Below are 23,535 nucleotides of genomic sequence, written 5' to 3'. Positions count from 1 at the left end.
CTGTGAGGTATGCTCAAAAATATTCTACTTCGAAGAATTCAAGAGTGCTAAAATCCAAGTCAGGAAACTGGTTGCATGAGTTATCTATTCCTGGAACTCAAACTCATTAGATTAGATCCATCTTCTTTTGTGTAATAATTGCTAAGTGATAAGTTTATATTACTGGATACTTAAACATTGTATACTCTAATATGTATAAGAGAGATTCACATTTTATTTTCAAGTGACCCTCTATTGGCAGTGATTCTCTACTGGCGAGTTGACTGTACAGCAACCTGAATGGCAGGACCCTGAGTTGTGAAGAATATGACATACGTTACCTTCTTGACACTCATGGTCCGCTTTGCAATGCATGGCCTTTTGCCAGACTTTGTTGCCCATATTTTCTTCTGAATCTTTCCTTTGGGCTCAAAAAAGTGAATCCATGTCTCGTCACCAGTGACGACATTTGCAAAAGACCGTGCATTGTAATTTGGAAACTGTTTAAGCAACAATTTTGCACATTGCCCGCGTGCCTTTTTCTGCTCATCTTGCAACAGATGGGGAATCCATCTAGCAAAGATCTTTCTCATTTTCAAATTACGTTTCAGAATTGTATGAGCTGCTCCTAATGAGATGCCAACTATACTAGCTAATTGCCTAGTGGTGTATCTTGCATCAGTAGTAACTATTTCTTTCACTCTAGCAACCATCTTGGCAGATGTTGCTGTTTTCAGCCGACAGCCATGTGGTGCATCTTCTGTTGAAATAACCCACATTTGAATTTCTTAAACCAACGAATAACTGTCAAAAAAGACATTTCATTATGCCCATAAACAGAACATATTTCATCAAAAATGTCTTTACACCCTATGCCAAGAATACAACGATTCTTAATATAAGACCGTATTTCAACGGCGTACGCTGACCTTCTTCCAACCATTTTTGTATTAGTATACATGAGTAGGCAATGTTTAGCGAGCGATAGACACAGCTAAAGTGAACGGATTTTAATGGGTGTGGTATCAATGTAAAGCTAACATGTTTATCTACCAATAATCTTAATTTCCTTGTGATTTTGACGCATTATTGAGCGAGATAACGTTCTAGATGCATTCATATTTGAACAATCCTCGTAAATGAAATTGTTTACGCTGCAAAAATACACAGAGCGGACATGAAATTCTGCTTATAAGAGACATATGAGATCTTTGATCTTGCCATACAACTGTAACCATTAAAGTCAACACAAATGAATATTTATAAAGAAGTAAACAGACACAGAGTGTACACACATTTTAACCTTATCTCAGTAGATTCTTCACCTTGAATGGACTGGAATAAAAGTTTCCTTCAGCATTTTGATTCATTATACCAATCAAAAGCAGAAAAAACAGAGAGCAAATACTAGAATGCTAACAATGTTGAGCTTCTATCAATATGAAGAGAAGTTGTATTCTACAGTCATGTTAACTTATTACGGCAAACATATGTGCCCAGTCAAAATCCTTCAATATCATAAAAAAAGTGGACATATATATTGTGAGGGACAGACTTAAAGATATACTGTAGATCTGGATAAATTTTGTGCAGGCCTTTTTTTACTGATTTCGTGGTTTGCGGTATAATGTCAGTGTTAATGTTTAAGGACATGACACAGATTAATATCCATGTATATTTTTAACTAGTGAGTTGCAGTATATGCAAATATGAACAAAAATAGCACCATCTTGGATATTAGAGTGTGTGAGTTGGGTTTTACGGCGAATCGGCACAAAATGGTCATATATCGCCGAGGTCTTGGATATAACCCAGTGTACAGTAAAATGACTTAACCCCTACCCTGCTAAATTACTATATAGTTGTCCATCTTTCAATTCGGACAGTACCATTAACTGTTAAAAGGGATACTTACCAAAAAGATACTGACTGAATGGCAAACAGTGTAGATCATGATCAGACTGCTTGGATGTGCAGGCTGATCATGATCTACACTGGTCGCATAGCAGAATCAATCGTGTCCAGCATGATAAGGGTTAAAGTATGACATAAAAGAGTTGGGGTAATCAAAGTTACCTGCAGTTCCTACATAGTTGAAAGAGCCAGGGGTGTTCTGTTGTTTATGTTCCTGATATGCTTGTGTTTCTCTCTGAGCAACTGAAACAAAATACAAGCAGACATCAATTTCAACTTTAATCTTTTTAGAAGCAGGTCATTGAAAGACTGTACATTGAATGGAAGAGCGCAGTAAAATTTTAGATGCTCTAACAAAGTTAATTATCATCTCTAATTTCCATTCTGAAGTATTGTATCAACGAATTTAAAGTAATTACACACAGTCACCAGTTGTTGTTTTGACCCCCAAAAAAACTTTTGAATTGCATACAAAGTTCTTCCTACAGACTAACAGTGTCCTTATTTAAATTTGATGGCCTGTTTGGAAATGAATTTTTTCTATTCTATATGTAACAGAGAAAAAGAGGATATCAAATGAGTGAATACATGTGTATTTAATGCTGAATTTATTAAATAAGTTGAACCAAAATTAAACTAGAGCTGCTTTTGAGAAAAGTGCATGTCTCCCACAACTGCCTAAGGCCTAAAAAAAAATTCTTTCCGGTAACATGCTCAAAAAAATTAGGGTAGGTAGGTTGGAAAATTTTTTTTTTTGAATTTTTTTTATATTAAGGGGGACTTTTTGGAAAATTTTTTTGTGTCAAATGTTTTTTTACGCCTAATCATCTGAATAGTAAAAAAAGTACACTTCAGGAGTAAGTTTTAGGATGAATGGTTCAGTGTTTAGTGAGTGTAGGTGGACTAGGATGAATGGTTCTGTAATTATTGGAGCAAGTTCTAGGATGAATGGTTCTGTAATTATTGGAGCAAGTTCTAGCATGAATGGTTCAGTATTTTTATGAGTTTAGGTAATTAGGATGAATGGTTTTTGCAGCAAGTTTTAGAATGAATAGTTCAGCATTTTTGTGAGTCCAGGTGATTAGGATCAATGGTTCTGTAATTATGGTCAAGTGCAATAATTCCGAAGAGCCTGGGCCGATTTGGCTAGTTATTGAACTTGGCTGAGGACTTATTGGCAAACACATTTTGTTCAAGTTTGGTGAAGATCGGATGAGAAATGTTCGACTTAGAGTGCGGACAAGCTTTTAGACAGACACACGCACACACACAAACAGGAGTAAATCAATATGTCTCCCACACGGCCACACCACTGTGTGGTGGGAGACATAATTATGAGCTTGTTCAATAAAGACCGTACTGAAACAGTTGATATAATTAATGATAATTGCTACCTTGGTTAATCTGCTCCCTCCGTCGCTGGTCTGGGGCAATCATGCTGTATCCACCTTGACTGCAATAGAAAAAAACATAAATAAAAACAGTTCTTTTTTAAAATAAAAAATCTACGAGTTGCCTATGAAGTTTAAAGTTTAAAACAGTAATCTAAGCACATGGTTTAAAATATAATTATGTGAAACTGATATACCCAGTCACACATACAGTGCGGATAGCTACGTCTAGCCACGGATAAAAACGTAGTAATCCGTATCAATCCGTACCCGAGTTGTACAGATTGGTACGGACTGATACGGATTACTACTTTAAAGTACGGCTCAGGCAATAATTGATACAGATTACTATGTTCCTATCCATGGCTAGACGTAGCTATCCGCGCCTTATGTGTGACTGTGGTATTAGAAAGGTTAACATTACTTATACATACAGGTAAAAATATATGTTGTCACCATAAAATTTGGCAATTTACCAACAGCTTCAATAAAGTTGTTTATTTTCTTACCCTGCATTTACTGATTTTGTTTCAAGCAACTTCTCAGGTACATGTTAAACAACAAAAGAATGTTCTACCTTGTTTTGCATATCGGTAGTTTTGAGTCTACTGTCTACAGCTAGTTAGTTCAATACAGTAGTCTCCCTTGCATGCCTACTCTCAAGACAGTACCATAGAAAAAAAAGCTATATGTTCTATATAAGATAAGCAATCTTCTCAGAGTCACACATAGCTAGGCTCATTGTAAAAACAAATTATTAACCTTATCAGTCCTTATGTTCATAAATGACCTATAAAACACAAAAAAAACCCCAAAAAATACCATGAAAAGTATGGGTCATCAGGGACATAATAGATATTATTCCTGGGGTCATCTATCTTCCAAGAGAATTTTTTTTTTGTCTGACAGGTCAACAATATGGAACATCTTCCAAAATTTGAGCACTTTCTATTAAATTTCAGAATATTTTTAGATATTAAAAAACAATAAAAGAAATGTTTAACCAGTGGCACATTATATTTTGAGAAAAGCTTAAGAATCTTTTCCACAGTCAGAGCTTAAAGTTAGGTACTATTAATATAGTCCAAATGATAAAACGGTTATAGAAAGGGTGATAACTTTTGACTGTTACTATCTCACCAATATAAACTATCAAATAATAATATAAGCCATCCTGATAAGCCAAATGAGTAAGGCTACTACTAGTATTTAACAAGTCATTAAAGTGGCATTATCATTTTTTTCTATTCCTGTTAAAGAAATCAACTAAATTGTCCCAGTCATCATCAAACACTATATTGGTAAATTAGTATGGTGACCGTGACTATAGCCAGATAGCAATGAAATTGGTAATTCCTGTGATTTTGGCAAAGTAATAGCTTTAATACTGATTTATTTTTTGCTGTAATTTTACCAGTTGTGTGATGTCTTTGCTCTTTCCATTGTTTATATCGTAAAGCAACAATCATATATGTGAAAAAATATTTGTAAAATATGGGAAGACACTGCATGACCATCTGCCTCATTTTCTTATGAAAAAAAAAACAAAACAACCTGCAGTATATGAGTTAATAGTTATCTAGACCATTGTTTAAAGAGCTATTAGAATGGCAGTCTTCAAATCCTTTTTCTGTTCTCTAGCCATCTTGCCTTACAGAAAATAAGACTGCATTACCGCTGCCACAATAGCCTTATTCATTTGGCTTATCGGGATGACTTATTTTATGGTTTGATATTTTATAGTTGTCATCCCTCTATGCCTTACTTGTATCTGCATTCAACTATTAGGAAAATGAAGACATTAAAAAGTGTCATAAAAAAATTCTCAGACCAAAGAACTATTAAAAAAAAAAAAAAAGATCGGCAACTTGAAAGGCATACAGAGCAAATATTGTCAACACCAAGCAGGAACTGAATGTATCTCGTTTTACCGGTGTATGAAACAGACAGCTGAAGGATAAACAAGAGCTATCATAGGAGACAGCGCACTCGACTATTTTGATGCTGGGTACATCTGAGGAAGCTGGAGCTGTCACTGAAGTATTTAATGACTCCAATAGTGGATGAAGATATTGCACAACAGCTTGAGTCTGTGTCAAAAATATTATGTAATAAGAGAGATAGAGATAAAGAGTATCAAAACTCTAAATAAGTATAGTTCTAAGCAAAAGGGGAAATAATTCATAAAATATTGGTGCAAGAGTTATGCACCTTGTGTCATATGATGTGGGCGATGATGTGGAACAACTACTTCAAGTTTAAATCAAATCCATTTAGTAACAAGAGATCACAGAGTGATCTTGGCGCCCACCAATGTGCCATTTTTTAGAATTCTAAAATTTTAAGACTTATTGACTAGCTCAAGGTCAAATTTCATTACCGTACAAAACACTGTGCATGTGGTTAAAATTCAAAACCTGTAGCTTGAGAAATGTGAAAGTAGGTCACTATATCAATTTGAAGGACAAAGTTCTTTGTACACAAAACTATGCATGTGCATCAAGTTTGAAGGCTGTAATTTGATAAATTTGAAAGTAGGTCACTAGGTCAATCTTAAGGTCAAAGTTTATTTTGGTACATAAAACTATGCAAGTGGTCCAATTTGAAGGCTGTAGCTTTAGAAATGTGAAAGAGGTCACTAGGTCAAAATCAAGGTCAAATTACACTTCAGAATACAAATCTATACATGTGGTCAGGCCCGTGTGCAGGATTTGTTTGCTGGGGGGGCCAACCTGGGGTGGGTTCGGGAGGGGTATCCCCTCCCGATTGCGAAATTTTTTTAATATGGCACATGAATAGATGCATTTTCCTGCTACCTGAAACACCTTTAAGGATGCATGAATGTATCATATATTTAAGGAAAAGTCTACTTTTTAATCATTTCATCAAGCCTTTTTCAATGTATGTATGATTGTACAGTCACAGTGTATGGACTTATTTTTCTGTATGATACCCAGTTGAAAAATAAATGTTGAAGTTTTAAGATGATTATTAAGAAGACTAGCTACTAGACTATGATAATTTTTTCACATTTTTATGATTTCATGTAGTGAACTGAGCCAGTCTATATACTATGTCCAATATTACAATTTTAACATCAGTCCTCTTAGAAAATTATTCGGCCATTTTGCAAATAGGATACCCTTGATAATTAGACTAGCCACTAGACTGATAATTACGATATTTCTATGATTTTGCTTTCTTTTTTATGTTCATAGAGACAAAAGCCACTCTATTCTATATTTAGATTTCCAACAAAACAAACGAAGCATTATGACAATTACTATTTACATCATAGATTTCAAATGACAATGAACTCTTAACTGTACCAAAGATCTATAAAAATAAATAGATGTGTATTTTATACTTCTTTGACTGTACAAACTATAACATCACAGAACATATTAAAGGATATTTTTATGTATAAAACCCGTCATAAGTAACGAGTTTTAGATGCGTTTTGTGAGATTTACTGAGAAACTACTTTTAAAACTATGGGAGTTTTTAGGTAAGGTTATTGGACCCAAAAGAGTAAAACTGATAGAGTAGTTTCAAATTCATAATTGTTGTAAAATAAAAAGATAGGATAAATATCTATCAATTTAATAAATTTGGGGAATGTGCCTTAATGTAGAAACAAAATACAACCATCATAATGTTTCAATTTTCAGATTCATTTTAAGATTTACTTAACAAAACCAACAATGTTCTGATCATTTTATAACACTTCCAAAGAGTAAAAAACATAATAATTTCTCCACTACCCAATCAAGTACCGATCAATGAAGCATGAACAGATAAAATTTTACCTGTGACATGCCTGGGGCTAATTTCCACTACCGGACACGGTTTTATGGCTCTTTAGCCTGTGTATTGCTGTCACATCAAGCCAGTTGCGCTGGTGTATAAATTTGTTAATTGAGGGGCCCATAGTAATAAAAATCGTAACTAGGCAGCCAGCTGGGGGGGCCCGGGCCCCCTGGCCCCCCACCTGGACACGTGCTTGGTGGTCCAAATTTAAAGCCTGTATATTCAAAAATGTGAAAGTAGGTCACTAGGTCAATGTCAAGGTCAAAGTTTGCTCCGGTACACAATCCTATGCATGTACGTCTAAATTTGAAGCCTGAACCTACAGACATGTGAAAGTAGGTCACTAGGTCAATCTTAAGGTCAAAGTTCATTTCGGTACACAAAACTCTGCAAGAGGTCCAAATTTGATGGCTGTAGCTCGAGAAATGTGAAAGTAGGTAACTAGGTCAAAATCAAGGTCAAATTTTAGTTTGGAACACAGAACTATGCATGCGGTCCAAATTTGAGGCCTGTATCTTCAATAATGTGAAAGTAGGTCACTAGGTCAATGTAAAGGTCAAAGTTTGTTTCGGTACACAAAATTGTGCATGTGGTCCAAATCTGAAGGCTGTAGCTTGAGAAATGTGAAAGTAGGTCACTAGGTCAAAATGAAGGTCAAATTTCATTTCAGAACACAAAACTATGCATGTGGTCCAAATTTGAAGGCTGTAGCTCGAGAAATGTGAAAGTAGGTCACTAGGTCAAAATCAAGGTCAACGTTTTTTTCAGTGCACAAAACTATGCATGTGGTCCAAATTTGAAACCTGTACCTTCAAAAATGTGAAAGTAGGTCACTAGGTCAATATCAAGGTCAAAGTTTTTTTCAGTGCACAAAACTATGCATGTGGTCCAAATTTGAAGGCTGTAGCTACAGAAATGTGAAAGTAGGTCATTAGGTCAAAATCAAGGTCAACTCATGTCAAGGTTCATATTGCCACTCAAAACCATACAGGTGGTCCAAACTTGAATGTTGTAGGTTATTGACAAGAAGATTTTAAAAGCTTTTCCCTATATAAGTCTATATGAACCATGTGACCCCCAGGGCGGGGCCATAATTGACCCTAGGGGATGATTTGAACAAACTTGGTAGAGAACCACTAGATGATACTACATTACAAATGCCAAAGCCCTAGGCTTTGTGGTTAGGACAGGAAGATTTTCAAAGTTTTTCCCTATATAAGACTATGTAAACAATGTGACCCCCAGGGCAGGGCCATATTTGATCCTAGGGGAATAATTTGAACAATCTTAGTAGAAGACCACTAGATAATGTCACATACAAAATATCAAAGCCCTAGGCCCTGTGTTTTTGAATAAGAGGTTTTTCCCTATATAAGTCTATATAAACCATGTGACCCCCGGGGCGGGGCCATATTAGACCCCAGGGAAATAATTTGAAACGTTTTGGTAGAGGACCACTAGATGATGCTTCATACCAAATATCAAAGCTCTAGGCTCTGTGGTTTTGGACAAGAAGATTTTCAAGTTTTTCCCTATATAAATCTATGTAAATTATAGAAATAAACAAAGGGCCATAACTCACTAAAGAATTGTTGAACCAGTCTGATTTTCAGAGGGACACAACTAGGGTACCAATACATCATTCTGACAAAGTTTGGTCAAAATCCCCCTGGTAGTTTCTGAGGAGATGCGATAACGAGAAATTGTTAACGGAAGGACGGAAGGATGGAAGGACGGACGTCGGACCACGGACGCAGAGTGATTTGAATAGCCCACCATCTGATGATGGTGGGCTAATAACTGAGATATAGTGGAAATGCATCAAAATTAACCTTAAATTCTAAGTAAAAGGGGGCACAATTCATAAAAAATTGGAGCCAGAGTTATGCAACTTGTGTCATATGATGTGGGTGATAAGGTGGAACAACTATTCTAAGTTTGAATCAAATTCATTTAGTAAAAATTGAGACAGACTGAAAGTGCATAAAAACTTTAACCTGAAATTGTAAGTCAATAGGGGGAATAATTCATAAAAAATGGTGCAAGAGTTATGGCCCTTGTGTCATAAGATGTGAGTGATGATGTCGAACAATTGTTTTAAGATTGAATCAAATCCATTTAGTAATAACAAAGATAGAGTGAAAATGCACCAAAACCTTAACCTGAAATTCTATGTAAAAAGGCGGAAAATTCATGAAAAATTTAGGCCAAAGTTATGAACCTTGTGTCATATGATGTGGGTGATGATGTGGAACAATTATTTTAAGTTTGAATCAAATTCATTTAGTTATAACTGAGATAGAGTGAAAGTGCACCAAAATTTTAACCTGAGATTTCAAGTTAAAAGGGGGCATAATTCATGAAAAATTTGTGTCATATGTATGGGCCGCAGTAACCGCCAATTATTGAGTAAATATACAATCAATTCATAAAACAAGCCAGTCAGTGCTGTGCATTTCAACGAGATCTAGTCTAAAACTTCATCCCGTCCAATATTTGCATTCAACGCATATTGTATTTGGAAACCATTCAAACAATGGAACGATGCATTGAAAAACTTGTTGCGATGCACCGGAATATGAAATCATCTATCAAAACATGATACCATGCAGCTCAATGTGAAGCCATTTAACACAACATGAGTACGAGCAGTGTAAAATGAAATGATTTACTACAACTTCATGCCGTCTCATGCATATTGAAACTGCTTTGTGTAATTAAGTGCAGTTTATAACAACTTGATGCCATGCAGTCCAATGTAAAGACATTTAACGCAACATGAGTTTATACAGAGTAAAATTAAACGATTCATTAAAGCTTGGCATCGTCTAATACAAACTGAAACCATGTTGTGTGATTTGAAGCGGCATATCAAAATCTGGTGCCATTCAGCCAAAGGTGAAGCCGTTTAACGAAACACGAGTATGTGCATTGTAAACAGTTAATAAGTCTATCGCAGTTCATAAGTTTGACCTGTTACAAATATAGATTCTGCATCCGTTTTATATAAAAATATCTTAAAATCTGTCCTAAAACCGACCTTGTGCTGAAATTCTAACATTTAATTTTAAACAATTCCTGTAATTTATCCGTATATTAAAAGGGACTTTATTCTCATGAAACATTTTCTTTTCTAAGTAAGCAGACTCAGTAATAGAAATAACAGGCAAATTCGATGAATTGGTATCCCCCGCCAAAAGGGTTTGTGGTCAGGAATGGCAAAAAATATATCCGGCAAAAAGTTAAGGATGTTACTAAGAAGCAAAAGAAGCAAATAATTACATTTGTCAAAGTCAATTTAACAGAAAATGAATGCTATTTTTTGGTTGGGGGAGGGGGCGCTGCGGGAGTGACTGGGTGAGGGTACAAAACATCGATTATTGTCATTGATCATCGATGTTGATTATAAATATTGAAATATGGATGGAAAATTAAAAAAAAAAAAAGTGTGTGTGGGGGGGGAGGGGGGGGGGGTGATGACTGGGTGGAGGAGTGAGGTGGGGGAACAGTACAACTTTGCATGCTGATAAAATTCATGGAAGGTTTGAAAAAAATAATAATAAAAAGGAAATAATTTTTTTTTTGTGGGGGGGGGGGGGGGGGGAGGGGGTGTGACAAAGGCAAGGTGGTGACCAGGTGTGGGTACACAACTTCACATGTTTATAATAAATGTTCATGGAAATGAAAGAAGTTTTATGAAATTCTACCAATTGGTTGGTTTGTTATGTACAAATCTGTAGATTTTCAAACAATTAAAGGGCAATAATTCTAAGGAAAATTGACCAATTGAAAAAAAAAATGACAGACATCACCGAAGTATGTTGATTCATATTTATTTTAAGTTTCATGAAATTCTACCAGCTTGTTACTGAGAAATGGCTGCAGACGTGGATTTTTCATTAAATCAAGGGCAATAACTCTAAGGGAAATTGACCAATCCCAAAAAAAACTTGACGGGCATCATCGCAGTATGTTGGTTCATGTTTTTTTCAAGTTTCATGAAATTCTACTTGCTAGTTACTGAGAAATGGCTGCGGACGGACAGACGGACGCACGCACGTGACGGACAACGCCATTTCAATACCCCCCTCCCGATTTCATCGGCGGGGGATAATAATGACAAAATTAACAAACACTAAAAATCTCCCGAGTCAATTATTTATCATATAAAATAAATGTTAACATGTTTATGTTTTAGACAATATGTCAAAATTGCATGTACTTCATTGTACAATACAAGTTTTGTTTGTTTGTTTTTCGGAGGGGTGGGGGAGGGGGCATAAGATCTTATGCCTTTTAAAACAGTATTTCATTTAAGTTGGACAGTCAGTTTCATGGATTTCATACATTAGTATTAACTTTATCTCCACAAGTATCTGCTACACTTGCTCAGTTCACAAATAAATCCCCTCACAAGTAGTATGATATCCAGAAAAATGGACTGTCCAACTTAAATGAAATACTGTTCAAAAACGGCATAAGATATTCCGCACACTTTCCCCCCACCACCTCTCAAATCTTAGGAAATATGATGTGAACAAGTTCGAGGAGATATCTACGCAGACACTGGTTTCAATTAATACTGGGTATACCAATTACCAAGACCAAGATTCAGTGGACTCTATTTATAACAAAATGATTGTTTGAAAGGATAAATTTTATTATGTTTAATTAATTTATATTTTAGCTTAAGACTTTTGGCAAAAAATCGTCAAAACCCCAGGAAAATGTTCCACTACTCTCATTCAGAGAACAGAGGTGGGGAATTTTAGCATTTTCATGCATATACCTATTACCGTGAATTTCAATCTAAAGAAGTTGTTAATATGATCTAAGTCAAAGAAAGCATTTCTATTTTACAATAGGCCAAACTAAATATGAAACAAATATGGCAAAAATAAGTAAGTTTAATGAAAAGACATGTGCGGAGAAAAATTGCAAAGATTAACCATAATGACCAGTCACTTAGCTTAATTCCTTAATTTCTTGGATCAATGTGAAATAAAAAGAAAGACACTCCAATTTTCAAAAATAGTTTTCTTAACAAGAGGGCCATGAAGGCCCTGTATCGCTCACCTGACCTATTGACCTAAAGATCATCAAGATTAACATTCTGACCAAGTTTCATTAAGATGTGGTCATAAATATGTGTTAACTAACTTTTCCTTTGCTTTGACCCCGTGACCTAGTTTTTGACCCAACATGACCCAGATTCGAACTTGACCTAAAGATCATCAAGTTTAACAGTCTGACTAAGTTTCATAAAGATACAGTCATAAATGTGGCCTCTAGAGAGTTAACAAGCTTTTCCTTTGATCTGACCCCGTGACCTAGTTTTTGACCCAACATGACCCAGATTCGAAATTGACCTAAAGAGCATCAAGTTTAACATTCTGACTAAGTTTCATTAAGATTCAGTCATAAATGTGGCCTCTAGAATGATAACAAGCTTTTCTTTTGATTTGACCCCGTGACCTAGTTTTTGACCCAACATGACCCAGATTCGAACTTGACCTAAAGATCATCAAGTTTAACATTCTGACTAAGCTTCACGAAGATACAGTCAAAAATGTGACCTCTAGAGAGTTAACAAGCTTTTCATTTGATTTGACCCCGTGACCTAGTTTTTGACCCAACATGACCCAGATTCGAACTTGACCTAAAGATCATCAAGTTTAACATTCTGACTAAGTTTCATGAAGATACAGTCATAAATGTGGCCTCTAGAGTGTTAACAAACTTTTCCTTTGATTTGACCTAGTGACCTAGTTTCTGACCCCAGCTTACCCAGATTTAAACTCGACCTAAAGATCACCAAGATAAACATTCTGACCAAGTTTCATTAAGATATGGTCATAAATGTGGCCTCTACAGTGTTAATTAGCTTTTCCTTTGATTTGACCGGGTGACCTAGTTTTTGATCCAACATGACCCAGATTCGAACTTGACCTAAAGATCATCAAGTTTAACATTCTGACTAAGTTTCATGAAGATGCAGTCATAAATGTGGCCTCAGAGAGTTAACAAGCTTTTCCTTTGATTTGAACTAGTGACCTAGGTTTTGACCCCAGCTGACCCAGATTTAAACTTGACCTAAAGATCACCAAGATAAACATTCTGACTAAGTTTCATTAAGATATGGTCATAAATGTGGCCTCTACAGTGTTAATTAGCTTTTCCTTTGATTTGACCGGGTGACCTAGTTTTTGATCCTACATGACCCAGATTCAAACTTGACCTTAGGATCACCAATATTAACATTCTGACCAAGTTTCATGAAGATATAGTCATAAATGCGGCCTCTACAGTGTTAACAAGCTTTTCCTTTGATTTGACCTGGTGACCTAGTTTTTGATCCCAGATGACCCAATATCAAACTCGTCCAAGACTTTATTAAGGATAACACTCTGACCAAGTTTCATTAAGATTAGGCCAAAATTGTGACCTCTAGAGTGTTAACAAGCTTTTCCTTTGATTTGACCTGGTGACCTAGATTTTGACCCTAGATGACCCAATATCAAACTCGTCCAAGATTTTATTGAGGGTAACATTCTGACCAAGTTTCATTAAGATTGGACCAAAACTGTGACCTCTAGAGTGTTAACAAGCTTTTCCTTTGATTTGACCTGGTGACCTAGTTTTTGACCCCAGATGACCCAATATCGAACTCATCCAAGATTTTATCGAGGGTAACATTCTGACTAAGTTTCATTAAGATTGGGCCAAAAATGTGACCTCTAGAGTGTTAACAGTCAAATTGTTGACGACAGACGGACGGACGGACGGACGGACGGACGGACGCCGGACGCCGGACACAGGGTGATCACTAAAGCTCACCTTTGAGCACTTCGTGCTCAGGTGAGCTAAAAATCTGAGCACATTGAGCATGAATAATGAGAGAAAAATTGTAAACCAATTTTCATGTTAAGTGTCAAAACAGGATATTCACGGTAATATGTATATCCCGGTAATTGGTATACCCAGTAAAATTGCAGAAACAAAACACAAATTATACATTAAAAAATGTCAGCAAGACAATTTCATGCTTTAATGTCAACATAAATTCATTATCAGAGACGTTATCATTACGAATACAATGTACATGTACCAGAAAACATTACCAACAAATTTCAATGGTGATTTCCTAACAGAAATATGCAGAATAAGTTTGGACATGATGGGACAGCAACAGTCAAATGTTATCACGCTGTCCTGAAACATCCTATTATTTGGACAATACTTACACAAGAGAAAGTGGCATGGGGAAAATACCATTTTCAGTATTCATATTGATTACTAGAGGTCTATACTGCACAGTACCAGTTGTCTAACTGACCCTATAGAAAAAGAGAAAGTAAACTATCGAATATCTGTACAGGGAAATCAGTTGAAACTTGTAATCAATGAATGAACATACTATGTCATCCTTCTTTCTGCACCAGAACCTTGGTTTTCATCTCCGGTCGGTAAATCTGTCTGTTCTTGTCCTGCCATCCTAGATCGTCCAAATGGTGGAGGCTGCACCTGTGCCTGTGGCCGTGGTTGTGCCACCCGTGGTCTTGCTCCAGCTCTTGCCTCTGTTCCTCGATTCGTTTGTTCTAATCTGTTGGCATTAACTGCTTCTACTTGTCTTGTCTGGCTGCCCCTACCTCTGCCTCGAGAATTAGTCAATCCAGGTCTAGATGTGAATGTTTTGCTCATTACTGAACTTAATTTGGTTTTCCTTTTCCGAAAATTCCTACTTTCAGTTTCGAAGGTAAACAAAACGGTGTTTCGTAATTATTACCAATATTGTAACGTCCGGTCAAGGTCAGAGAGAACTAACTGAATGGGTTATGGTTATCACACTAAATAGTTGTTGTTCTTTATTTTATATAAAATTGACCTAATTCCATTGACCGCAGCACACATCAGGACCCATTTAAAATGTCTGTTACCTACATTTTCTTGAAGAATACTGTCAGTACTAGCTAAAAATCAAAAGAAAAGTTTGATGCAAGAAAAATAATTTCAGTCAAACACACAAACTGCAAAATCAGCTAAAAATGAGACCCCAAATTAAACTGGTGGTCCTCTGTTTAACTGCGGCTCTAAAAAGGGACAACTTCTACATACTCGATTGCGTCTTGGGTGCAGTTCTCTGAATTATGACATCCAAAGAAGATCTTTAACTGAATCCGCTCTTTCAGGGTGCATGTACCACGTAACTTTTTCGCTAATCTGGGGTGCCAAAAACATGGCGGACTGCTCGATAAAGGTAACATTTTCTTAAATATCTTTTCAGCAACCTGCTCAAATAAAAGGAAACATAGATGAGTGCCGTCTCATATGAAAATCCAACACTCGGCTACAAGTTTTCTGTCTCAAAGTCCGTTCGTTTTCTCTAAAAGTGCAACCGCGCAACTGAAGTGAACAAATTTCTTGATATTAAGACGGGGGACATTTTCGCAAATTCAATAAATAAACCCTTTAAGTGACCGTAAAAGACTATTTTGCGACACGGATATTTGTACGAGTATTGTCTTGACATATACACTTTAAGAAATTACAAATTAAGAGCCTACAAAAGCTTCCTAGGCCGGATTTATCAAATTGCTAAGCGGGGGTCCGTTTTTCTTAATGCTAAGACGGGGGCTTGATTTAAAGATTTGTTATTAAAAGTCTATCTACTTCATTTAAGTTTTCCCCATGTTTATACTGCTTACTGTAAGAAAAATTTCGTTATATGTGTAGTAAAATTCAAATGGTTATGACATATGAAAGCTTTTCGCCGAGAGTAAAATGTGAAATTTTACCTAAGGTGAACTACTTAGTACTTAATTTGACTGATTTTATTGAAAATGCACCAACTTTCCATTAATGTACTACATTTCTAGGTCGACTAAAATGGCATGTGTAACCTTTGTAACAAATACTGTTAAGTTTGTTCATATTTAATTCTATTTCAGTCGCGTTAACTTTGAATTCTTTTTTTCGGCTGAATGAAATACATTTGCGCATCTGACATGAGCGTTAGTAACAGTTGTCAAAAGAAATCGGAAATTGTACTGGTTTCGTTGGCCATAAAATGTATATGTTATTTCCAGATCTCTTATTTTACGACATTTTGTTCGGAATGTCCTTTTTGGTTTAAAAAAATATGAAATATTATTATCAATGTTGTAGTAAAGTGCATAAATTTACATTTCAGACATTTGTGTGCCAGGAATGTGGAAAGACATATAAGTCCAGAAAAAAGCCTTCTGCGTGGCTTTATTTCCAGAAAGAGGCGACAGAAATCACGGATCTTATAACTGCGGCAATCGGTCTTTCCCGGTGAGACTAATAATATTATTACTAGTACAATGTATATTATAATATTATTACTAGTATCTTACGACCTTACATTAGCATTGCTCATTTTGTCCATCTCCTTTTTACTTCTAGAATTTGTTTTGACTATAATGTGGATTACTTTACATCTTTCACAGCTGATATGCCATGGTTTGCAGGAGACCGTAAATGGTGGATATTTTGGTCCTGTGTTTCAATGACCCTTAATCATTCCCATACAGTATGCTTTGGGGTCCAACTTCCCATTTTGTTGTATCGAATACGACGATTAGCCTATACTCATCTTTTTTTGCAGATCGACATGAAGGCTTTAATTCTTTTTCTGTGTCATTAATAAATAATACTTTTTGCAACAACGTACTGAGAAACTTGACAGTGTTTACGTTTTTGCATGCATTCATAAATAATTTTACCTTACTCACAACTTATTTGTCTTTATTTACTTTCCATTTTATGAAATTTAACGCCAGTTGTATTGTGATCAGTTTATCGAACCATTGTTCCTGGGAAGAACCTGCACCATATTCAGATCTTCTTAAAAGAAATGTCCACTTTCTTTCATAAGAGACATAGTCGGTTTCGGGCTTCGAATCATGGTCGTCTGTGAAAGAGATCTTACAACTCGACAATTGAGGCGGTCGACCTCTTTATAGTATAATTAAGTATCAAAATGATCACTGCGTCTATCAAACCATTTTATGTTTTATGATAAATATTGGCTCTGAATTATGTTTTCTTTTGTTGTAATTCAATGGCTTAAAAAAAAAAAGTTCTTTAAACTTTAACCTTCGAACATTTACTATGATTTCACAACACATGTGAAGAAATTTCTGGCACAAGACTGATAATTCAATACATGTATCTAAATAACATTCGAAAGTATGATAATTTATTTCAAACTGAAGTTCAGATATGTATTCCAACAAAAGCGATAAAAACAGCAAAGCAAAAGCAAAAGTAAGAACTTTAGAGACCTGTTTCAGCTAGCATGGCCAACATTCCAATACATTGACCAGTAGTTTCGGCAAAAGTAGTCTCCCTTGAATATACACGGATCGCGGACCCGATAACCTTTATCAATTAACAGTTTTACTATAGATTTGTTTAGAAAAATAATTTCAAACATTAGAAACGTATTTTTATCGTTATTTAACAAAATTTTATAACCTCGTGAAGTAATCTTTATTTTTTGCCCTTTATTTCAATATATCTTTTATCGCTGTGATACAAAAACTTATTGCTTCCATTTTTGTTTGAAGTTGGTTATGTCAGGTTATCGAAAGTTAAACCAAAAGAAGCAAACTAACTTAAACAATAAAGACAAAACCAGTGCGATAAAAAACAGACTTACTATTTTTCCAAAGCCTACCTGGAAATGTAATAAAACTATTAAGATAGGGTGTCACCCAGGTATTGAAGTACTTCCAGGTCGTTGTATCCTAGGAAGCAGTTAATTCTTTGAAATGTGAAGTTTCCGATTTGAAGCCATCTCTGCTTTGACTTGTTAAACATTTTGTGTCATTTCCTATGTCTTTAACAGTTGTTTTTTCCGTGTATTTTCCAGGACAACATTTCTGCGCGGAAGGATTAAAAACTATTCCAGACTGGCGGCCATGACAGATGTGGGTTGGAAATCATAAAGAGTGACTGAATACTTTGATATGTAGCAAAGACGTTCGTTGTTGATGACAGTGTTTCTTTATGATTTATTGACATTATTCATCTTCAGAAATACAGAACTCTCAATGCTGTAAATTTGTTGTGAAATTCGCCGCTGAATCCATGTCCAGAAGTGCTTGTTTTACTATACAGCAAAGGAGAAATTGTACCGGGCCGACACCATAGAGTGAAAGTTGGTGAATTTTTCATTAAATCAGTCAAATTAAGTATTTCACCTTAGGTAAAATTTCACAGTTCACAGTCGGTAAGAAGCTTTCATTTGTCATGACCATTTGAATTTTAACATACATACAACCGGATTTTTCTTATAGTAAGCAGTATAAACATAGAAAAACTTAAATGAAGCGGGTTAATGAAATACAAAAGACTTCCATTACCAAATCATTGAATCACGCCCCCGTCTTAGCATCAAGAAAAACGGACCCCTGCTTAGCAATTTGATAAATCCGGCCTAGGGAGCTATTGAAGGCTCTTAATTTGTAATTTCTTAAATTGTATATGTCAAGACAATACTCGTACAAATATCCGTGTCGCAAAAAAGTCTTTTACGGCCTTTTAAAGGATTTATCAATTGAATTTGCGAAAATGTCCCCTTCTTAACATCATCAAATTTGTTCACTTCAGTTGCGCGGTTGCACTTTTAGAGAAAACGAATGGACTTAGAAACAAAAAACTTGTAGCCGAGTGTCAGATTTTCATATGAGACGGCACTCATCTATGTTTCCTTTTATTTGAACAGGCTGCCGAAAAGATATTTAAGAAAATGTCACTTTTACCGAGGTATCCGCCATGTTTTTGGCACCCCAGATTAGCGAAAAAGTCACGTGGTACATGCACCTTGTCTTTGCACCTGTGGAAACACTGAGACTGTCGATCACTACCTGCTTCGTTGTCGTAAATATCAAACAATTCGTGAAAGGTTTTTCTTAAATACTCCATGTCCATTGTCAGTAAATAATCTTCTCAATGGTAACGATAGGCTTTCTTTCGAGCAGAATAAATCTCTAATCGTTGATGTTCAGCGTTACATTCTCGCAACAAAAAGGTTTACTACCTAATTCGGCCCTGCTCTGTCGATTTGCACCCCGGTACCGTGGGTATATACTTGGTTCAAGCAACACTCCTTTTTATTTTACAAAATTCAGTAGAAACAGATAGCATTACAACTATGTTATATAATTCTTATTTGTTATATAAAATTAGTTATCACTAGCCATTATTCCTGATAATGTGGTATTTGATGATTTGTAGTTATTTCTTATATGGAGAGGAATTTATATAAGTTTTAAATAACTTGTTTTCCGATCCATTAATTTCATGTATTTATTGTTGTATACCATGTATGTCAAACTTGCTGAAATAAAGTTTAAACTAAACTGGTGGTGTATGATATAAGTTTCCATGAAAATTTTTGTAATGTTGTTATTTCATTATGAAAATGCTACCTACATGTCAAGCATAGATCTGTCATGTGATTTTAGCAAAACAATTGCAAAGAAAATAAGGAAAATAGTTCTACAGAGCAAAAAAACTGAGGACTATTTGTATCCACCATTTTTTTTTCGCGCCATTTTTCTTTTTAGTGTCTGTATGCTTTATGGAGTATTCCTACTTATTGTTGTTCTAACATTTAAAAGCATTCGATTCCACCTACTCAAGATGAAAGAACTATCCAAGACACTGTCATATAAGTGTAAGGAATATCACAGGGCGAGACAAATGTACACTCAGTCCGAGGCTCGAACCTGCGGGACCCCGTTTATTATGCTAATATTCAATATAATTTTGTTCTAAGACTGAAATAACTGTGAAGTTCACAGAATGGTATACCACCAACCATTTACGCAAAAGGCAAAGTTTATATATTGCAACAACTGATTCTCACCTTGCTAATGTATTTGCAATTAGGGCTGGGACGATTTCAAAATTTTGAAACCGGTTAATCATTTGTATGAAATCGGGCCGAACCGGTTAATCGGCTGCCATATTGAATATGCTGTTTTCTTTCCTGGCAACCTAATCAAGATACTTTCAGTAGCTGACTTCATTAGGAACTTACGGACTTTATCGTTTGCAAGCAGTTTATAATTAATAAGTCATATTTTGGTGTTTTTTTTTAAAAAAAAAACATAACACGACAGGCAAATCCGAGACTACTGGCTATTTTCAATGCGTTTTTTTTGCGGAAATATACTGCGGGTCTATGTGCTGGTCAAAGAAATGCATAAAGATGAAGTACGATTCGTTATGTTTATTGTTTGAGAGCGATTATCGGTTTTGCAAAACAGAAACCGGTTTCACCTAGTAATCGAATCGGATCCGATTAACCGAGTAATCGTCCCAGTCCTATTTGCAATTGCTCGTACAGAAAGCAAGGTAGAAAACCTCGCTTTGGTAATTTCGTTGTTTTTTAAAACAAAAATACGATTGTAGATCTAATATATACCGACGCGCTGAGACTGGCCGTATCAAGGAAAAATATTTTTGAACTTGACAAACATGAAATATTTTACGTTCTTCTTGGATTTACTGTATTAAAACAACTTCAGTGAATGTTCCAGTTAAACCAGGCTGTTCCTAGCAAAACGTTTTTCTGTAATTTACGAGGGTCATCCAATAAGTTCTGATAATGGTCCCATATCGTTTTTATCTTATATCGTAAAGTAATAAAACATGGCAGGCATGGCCATTAACTATTACGCTATTAACTGACGCCGAATACGTACATGTGCGTTATATGACGTCATCACGCTGTGATGTCATTTAGACGTCGATTTAGCGTCATGGCCGCGGTCAGTCAAGCTGAACAGCGTGCGTACATAAAAAATGAGTTTTTGAGTGGGAAAACAGGAAAGGAAATCCATGAAAAATTATTAGAAGCTTGTGGTGGATCTGCAGTGTAATTTAATACAGTTTATAGGTGGATAAGACGTTTTGCCGAAGGAAATTTTGACATTTCCGATGACCCCCGCAGCGGACGACCGATGGAGGCTACAGACAAGTTTCATGTTGAAAAAGTAACGAAACCTTTGGATGAAGATAGACGTTATACATGTGAGGAGTTAGCTGAGGGTGTTGGAATTGTTCATGGATCAGTTCATACTATATTAACGAGGCATTTGAAAATGCGGCGGGTTTCCGCGAGTTGGATCCCTCATCACTTGAATCGGGACCAAATGACGAACAGGGTAGTAGTTGCAGAAAAACACTTAAAACGGTATGAAGATGAAGGTGATAGGGTCCTAAATCGTATTGTTGCAATAGATGAGACGTCGTTACGAAGCTATGAACCTGAATCAAAATCGCAATCTTCCGAATAGCACACTCCTGGGTCACCAAGGCCTGCAAAATTCAGACGAAAACAGGGAAATCTGAAACAGCTGGCAATTATGGCATATGATAATGTAAGTCGACTATCATTCTCAATGTCGCATAAGGAAAGATTCGAATGTGTGTTTTTATTTAGTTTCGCTGGCTGTGTTCGTCTTGCCTTAGTTTGTCTTTCTTATTGATGTTTTTCTCGTTGTTCTGCTTTCTACAATGTGTATATGATTCGTAAGGATTTCGTTAATGAATTATTTACCCATGTAATTTTGTCGTTTTGTTTTAGGAATATGTCTTTCAGCAATTACTCTTTTATTTACACTGTCATTTGGGACGAGTAGGGAATAAAAGGTGAATATTACTGCACAATTTTTAACCGGTTTGAACTCCTCGGTGACTTATTTGTCAATGACCATTCTTCTACATTCTTTTTTGTTTATTATGCCCACATTGTCTATATGTTTACCTTGTCTCTATTTTGTGTATGTGGTAGTTATTTATACATATAGACACACATACATTGATATATGGTTTAAGCGATGAAAGAGACTGCGTTTTGGGGAGGTGGCTTTTCTTACTGTCTATCTATTTTTTGTTCTACAATGAGTTTAAGGAAGTCAGACTATCGGATAGAACTGCCAGAAAGATACGTCAGACCAACGTTAATTGCAAATCGTCTTCCGATAAAAACTACAGTTTCCGACTTATTTAACAATGAATTCATGAAAATTCACTTATTTTAGATTTTTTATGTCAGAAAAAATGTTTAAGCTGACTACGAGGATTGTTCAAATATGAATGCATCTAAGCACATAAAAATGTATCCTTGATAGATTTCAATGATTTTTTTTATTTGGTCCCCTCGAAGTATTCACCTCCAACAGATATGCAAAGTTTCAGTCTTCTAATCCAATCCTTGTAGGCATTTTCATAGTCTTTTCTAGTTATACTATAAAGACACTTGAATATTGCAGAACCGAGGTGTTTGCGCTGCACAAATTTTCGACCAGAAAGGTATTTTTTGAGCCTTAAGAACAAAAAGAAGTCACACGGGGCAAGGTCAGGCGGATAAGGAGGGTGCGGAAGCACAACAACCTTTACCTGCTTCAGAAAGTCTTGTACAATAGACGCCATGTGCTATGACGCATTGTCATGTAGCAATTTGACATTGGCCAAGCCAGTTGCGGGTCTTCGACTTTTGAAATATTTCTTCAGTTTTCGAAGAACTTTAGTCGTGTAAAACTTCGCATTTACGGATTTGCCTTTAGGTACATCAACCTGAATGGCAGGACCCAGAGTTGTGAAGAATACGGCATACATTACCTTCTTGACACTCATGGTTCGCTTTGCAATGCATGGTCTTTTGCCAGACTTTGCTGCCCATATTTTGTTCTGAATCTTTCATTTGGGCTCAAAAAGGTGGGCCTATGTCTCGTCACCAGTGACGACATTTGCGAAAGACCGTGCATTGTAATTTGGAACCTGTTTAAGCAACAATTTTGCGCATTGCACGCGTGCCTTTTTTGCTCATCTGTCAATAGATGGGGAATCCATCTAGCACAGATCTTTCTCATTTTCAAATTACGTTTCAGAATTGTATGAGCTGCTCCTAATGAGATGCCAACCATACTAGCTATTTGCCTAGCGGTGTATCTTGCATCAGTAGCAATTATTTCTTTCACTCTAGCAACCATCTTGGCAGACGCTGCTGTTTTCGGCCAACGGCCATGTTGTGCATCTTCTGTTGAAACTAACAAACATTTTAATTTCTTAAACCAACGAATAACTGTCGAAAAAGACATTTCATTATGCCTATAAACAGAACATATTTCATCAAAAATGTCTTTACACCCTATGCCAAGAATACAACGATTCTTAATATAGGACCGTATTTCAACGGCGTACGCTGACCTTCTTCTAATCATTTTTGTATTAGTATACACGTTTAGGCAATGTTTAGCGAGCGATAGACACAGCTAAAGTGAACGGATTTTAATGGGTGTGGTATCAATGTAAATCTAACATGTTTATCTACCCAATAATTTTAATTTCCTTGTGATTTTTGCCTTATTGAGCGAGATAACGTTCTAGATGCATTCATATT

The 23,535-nt window shown here is 36.0% G+C and overlaps 1 protein-coding gene across 1 annotated transcript in view; it reads right to left on the bottom strand.

Moving 5' to 3' along the window:
- Positions 1 to 14,872, bottom strand: part of LOC123554343 (trichohyalin-like) — a 37,612-nt gene extending 22,740 nt beyond the window's left edge. The window contains exons 1-3 of the mRNA XM_045344424.2: positions 14,512 to 14,872; positions 3,288 to 3,346; positions 2,056 to 2,136 (exon numbers count right to left, since the gene is read on the bottom strand). Coding sequence (XP_045200359.1) covers positions 2,056 to 2,136; positions 3,288 to 3,346; positions 14,512 to 14,795 — 424 coding nt within the window. The 5' untranslated portion in view covers positions 14,796 to 14,872. The remainder of the gene's footprint in view (positions 1 to 2,055; positions 2,137 to 3,287; positions 3,347 to 14,511) is intronic.
- Between the last annotated feature and the right edge of the window lie 8,663 nt (positions 14,873 to 23,535).

The sequence above is a fragment of the Mercenaria mercenaria genome, chromosome 7 (genome assembly GCF_021730395.1).
Source record: "Mercenaria mercenaria strain notata chromosome 7, MADL_Memer_1, whole genome shotgun sequence".
NCBI classification, from domain to species: domain Eukaryota; kingdom Metazoa; phylum Mollusca; class Bivalvia; order Venerida; family Veneridae; genus Mercenaria; species Mercenaria mercenaria.
The sequence above is the reverse complement of the archived record's forward strand: the minus strand, read 5'-3'. Positions and strand labels throughout refer to the sequence as shown.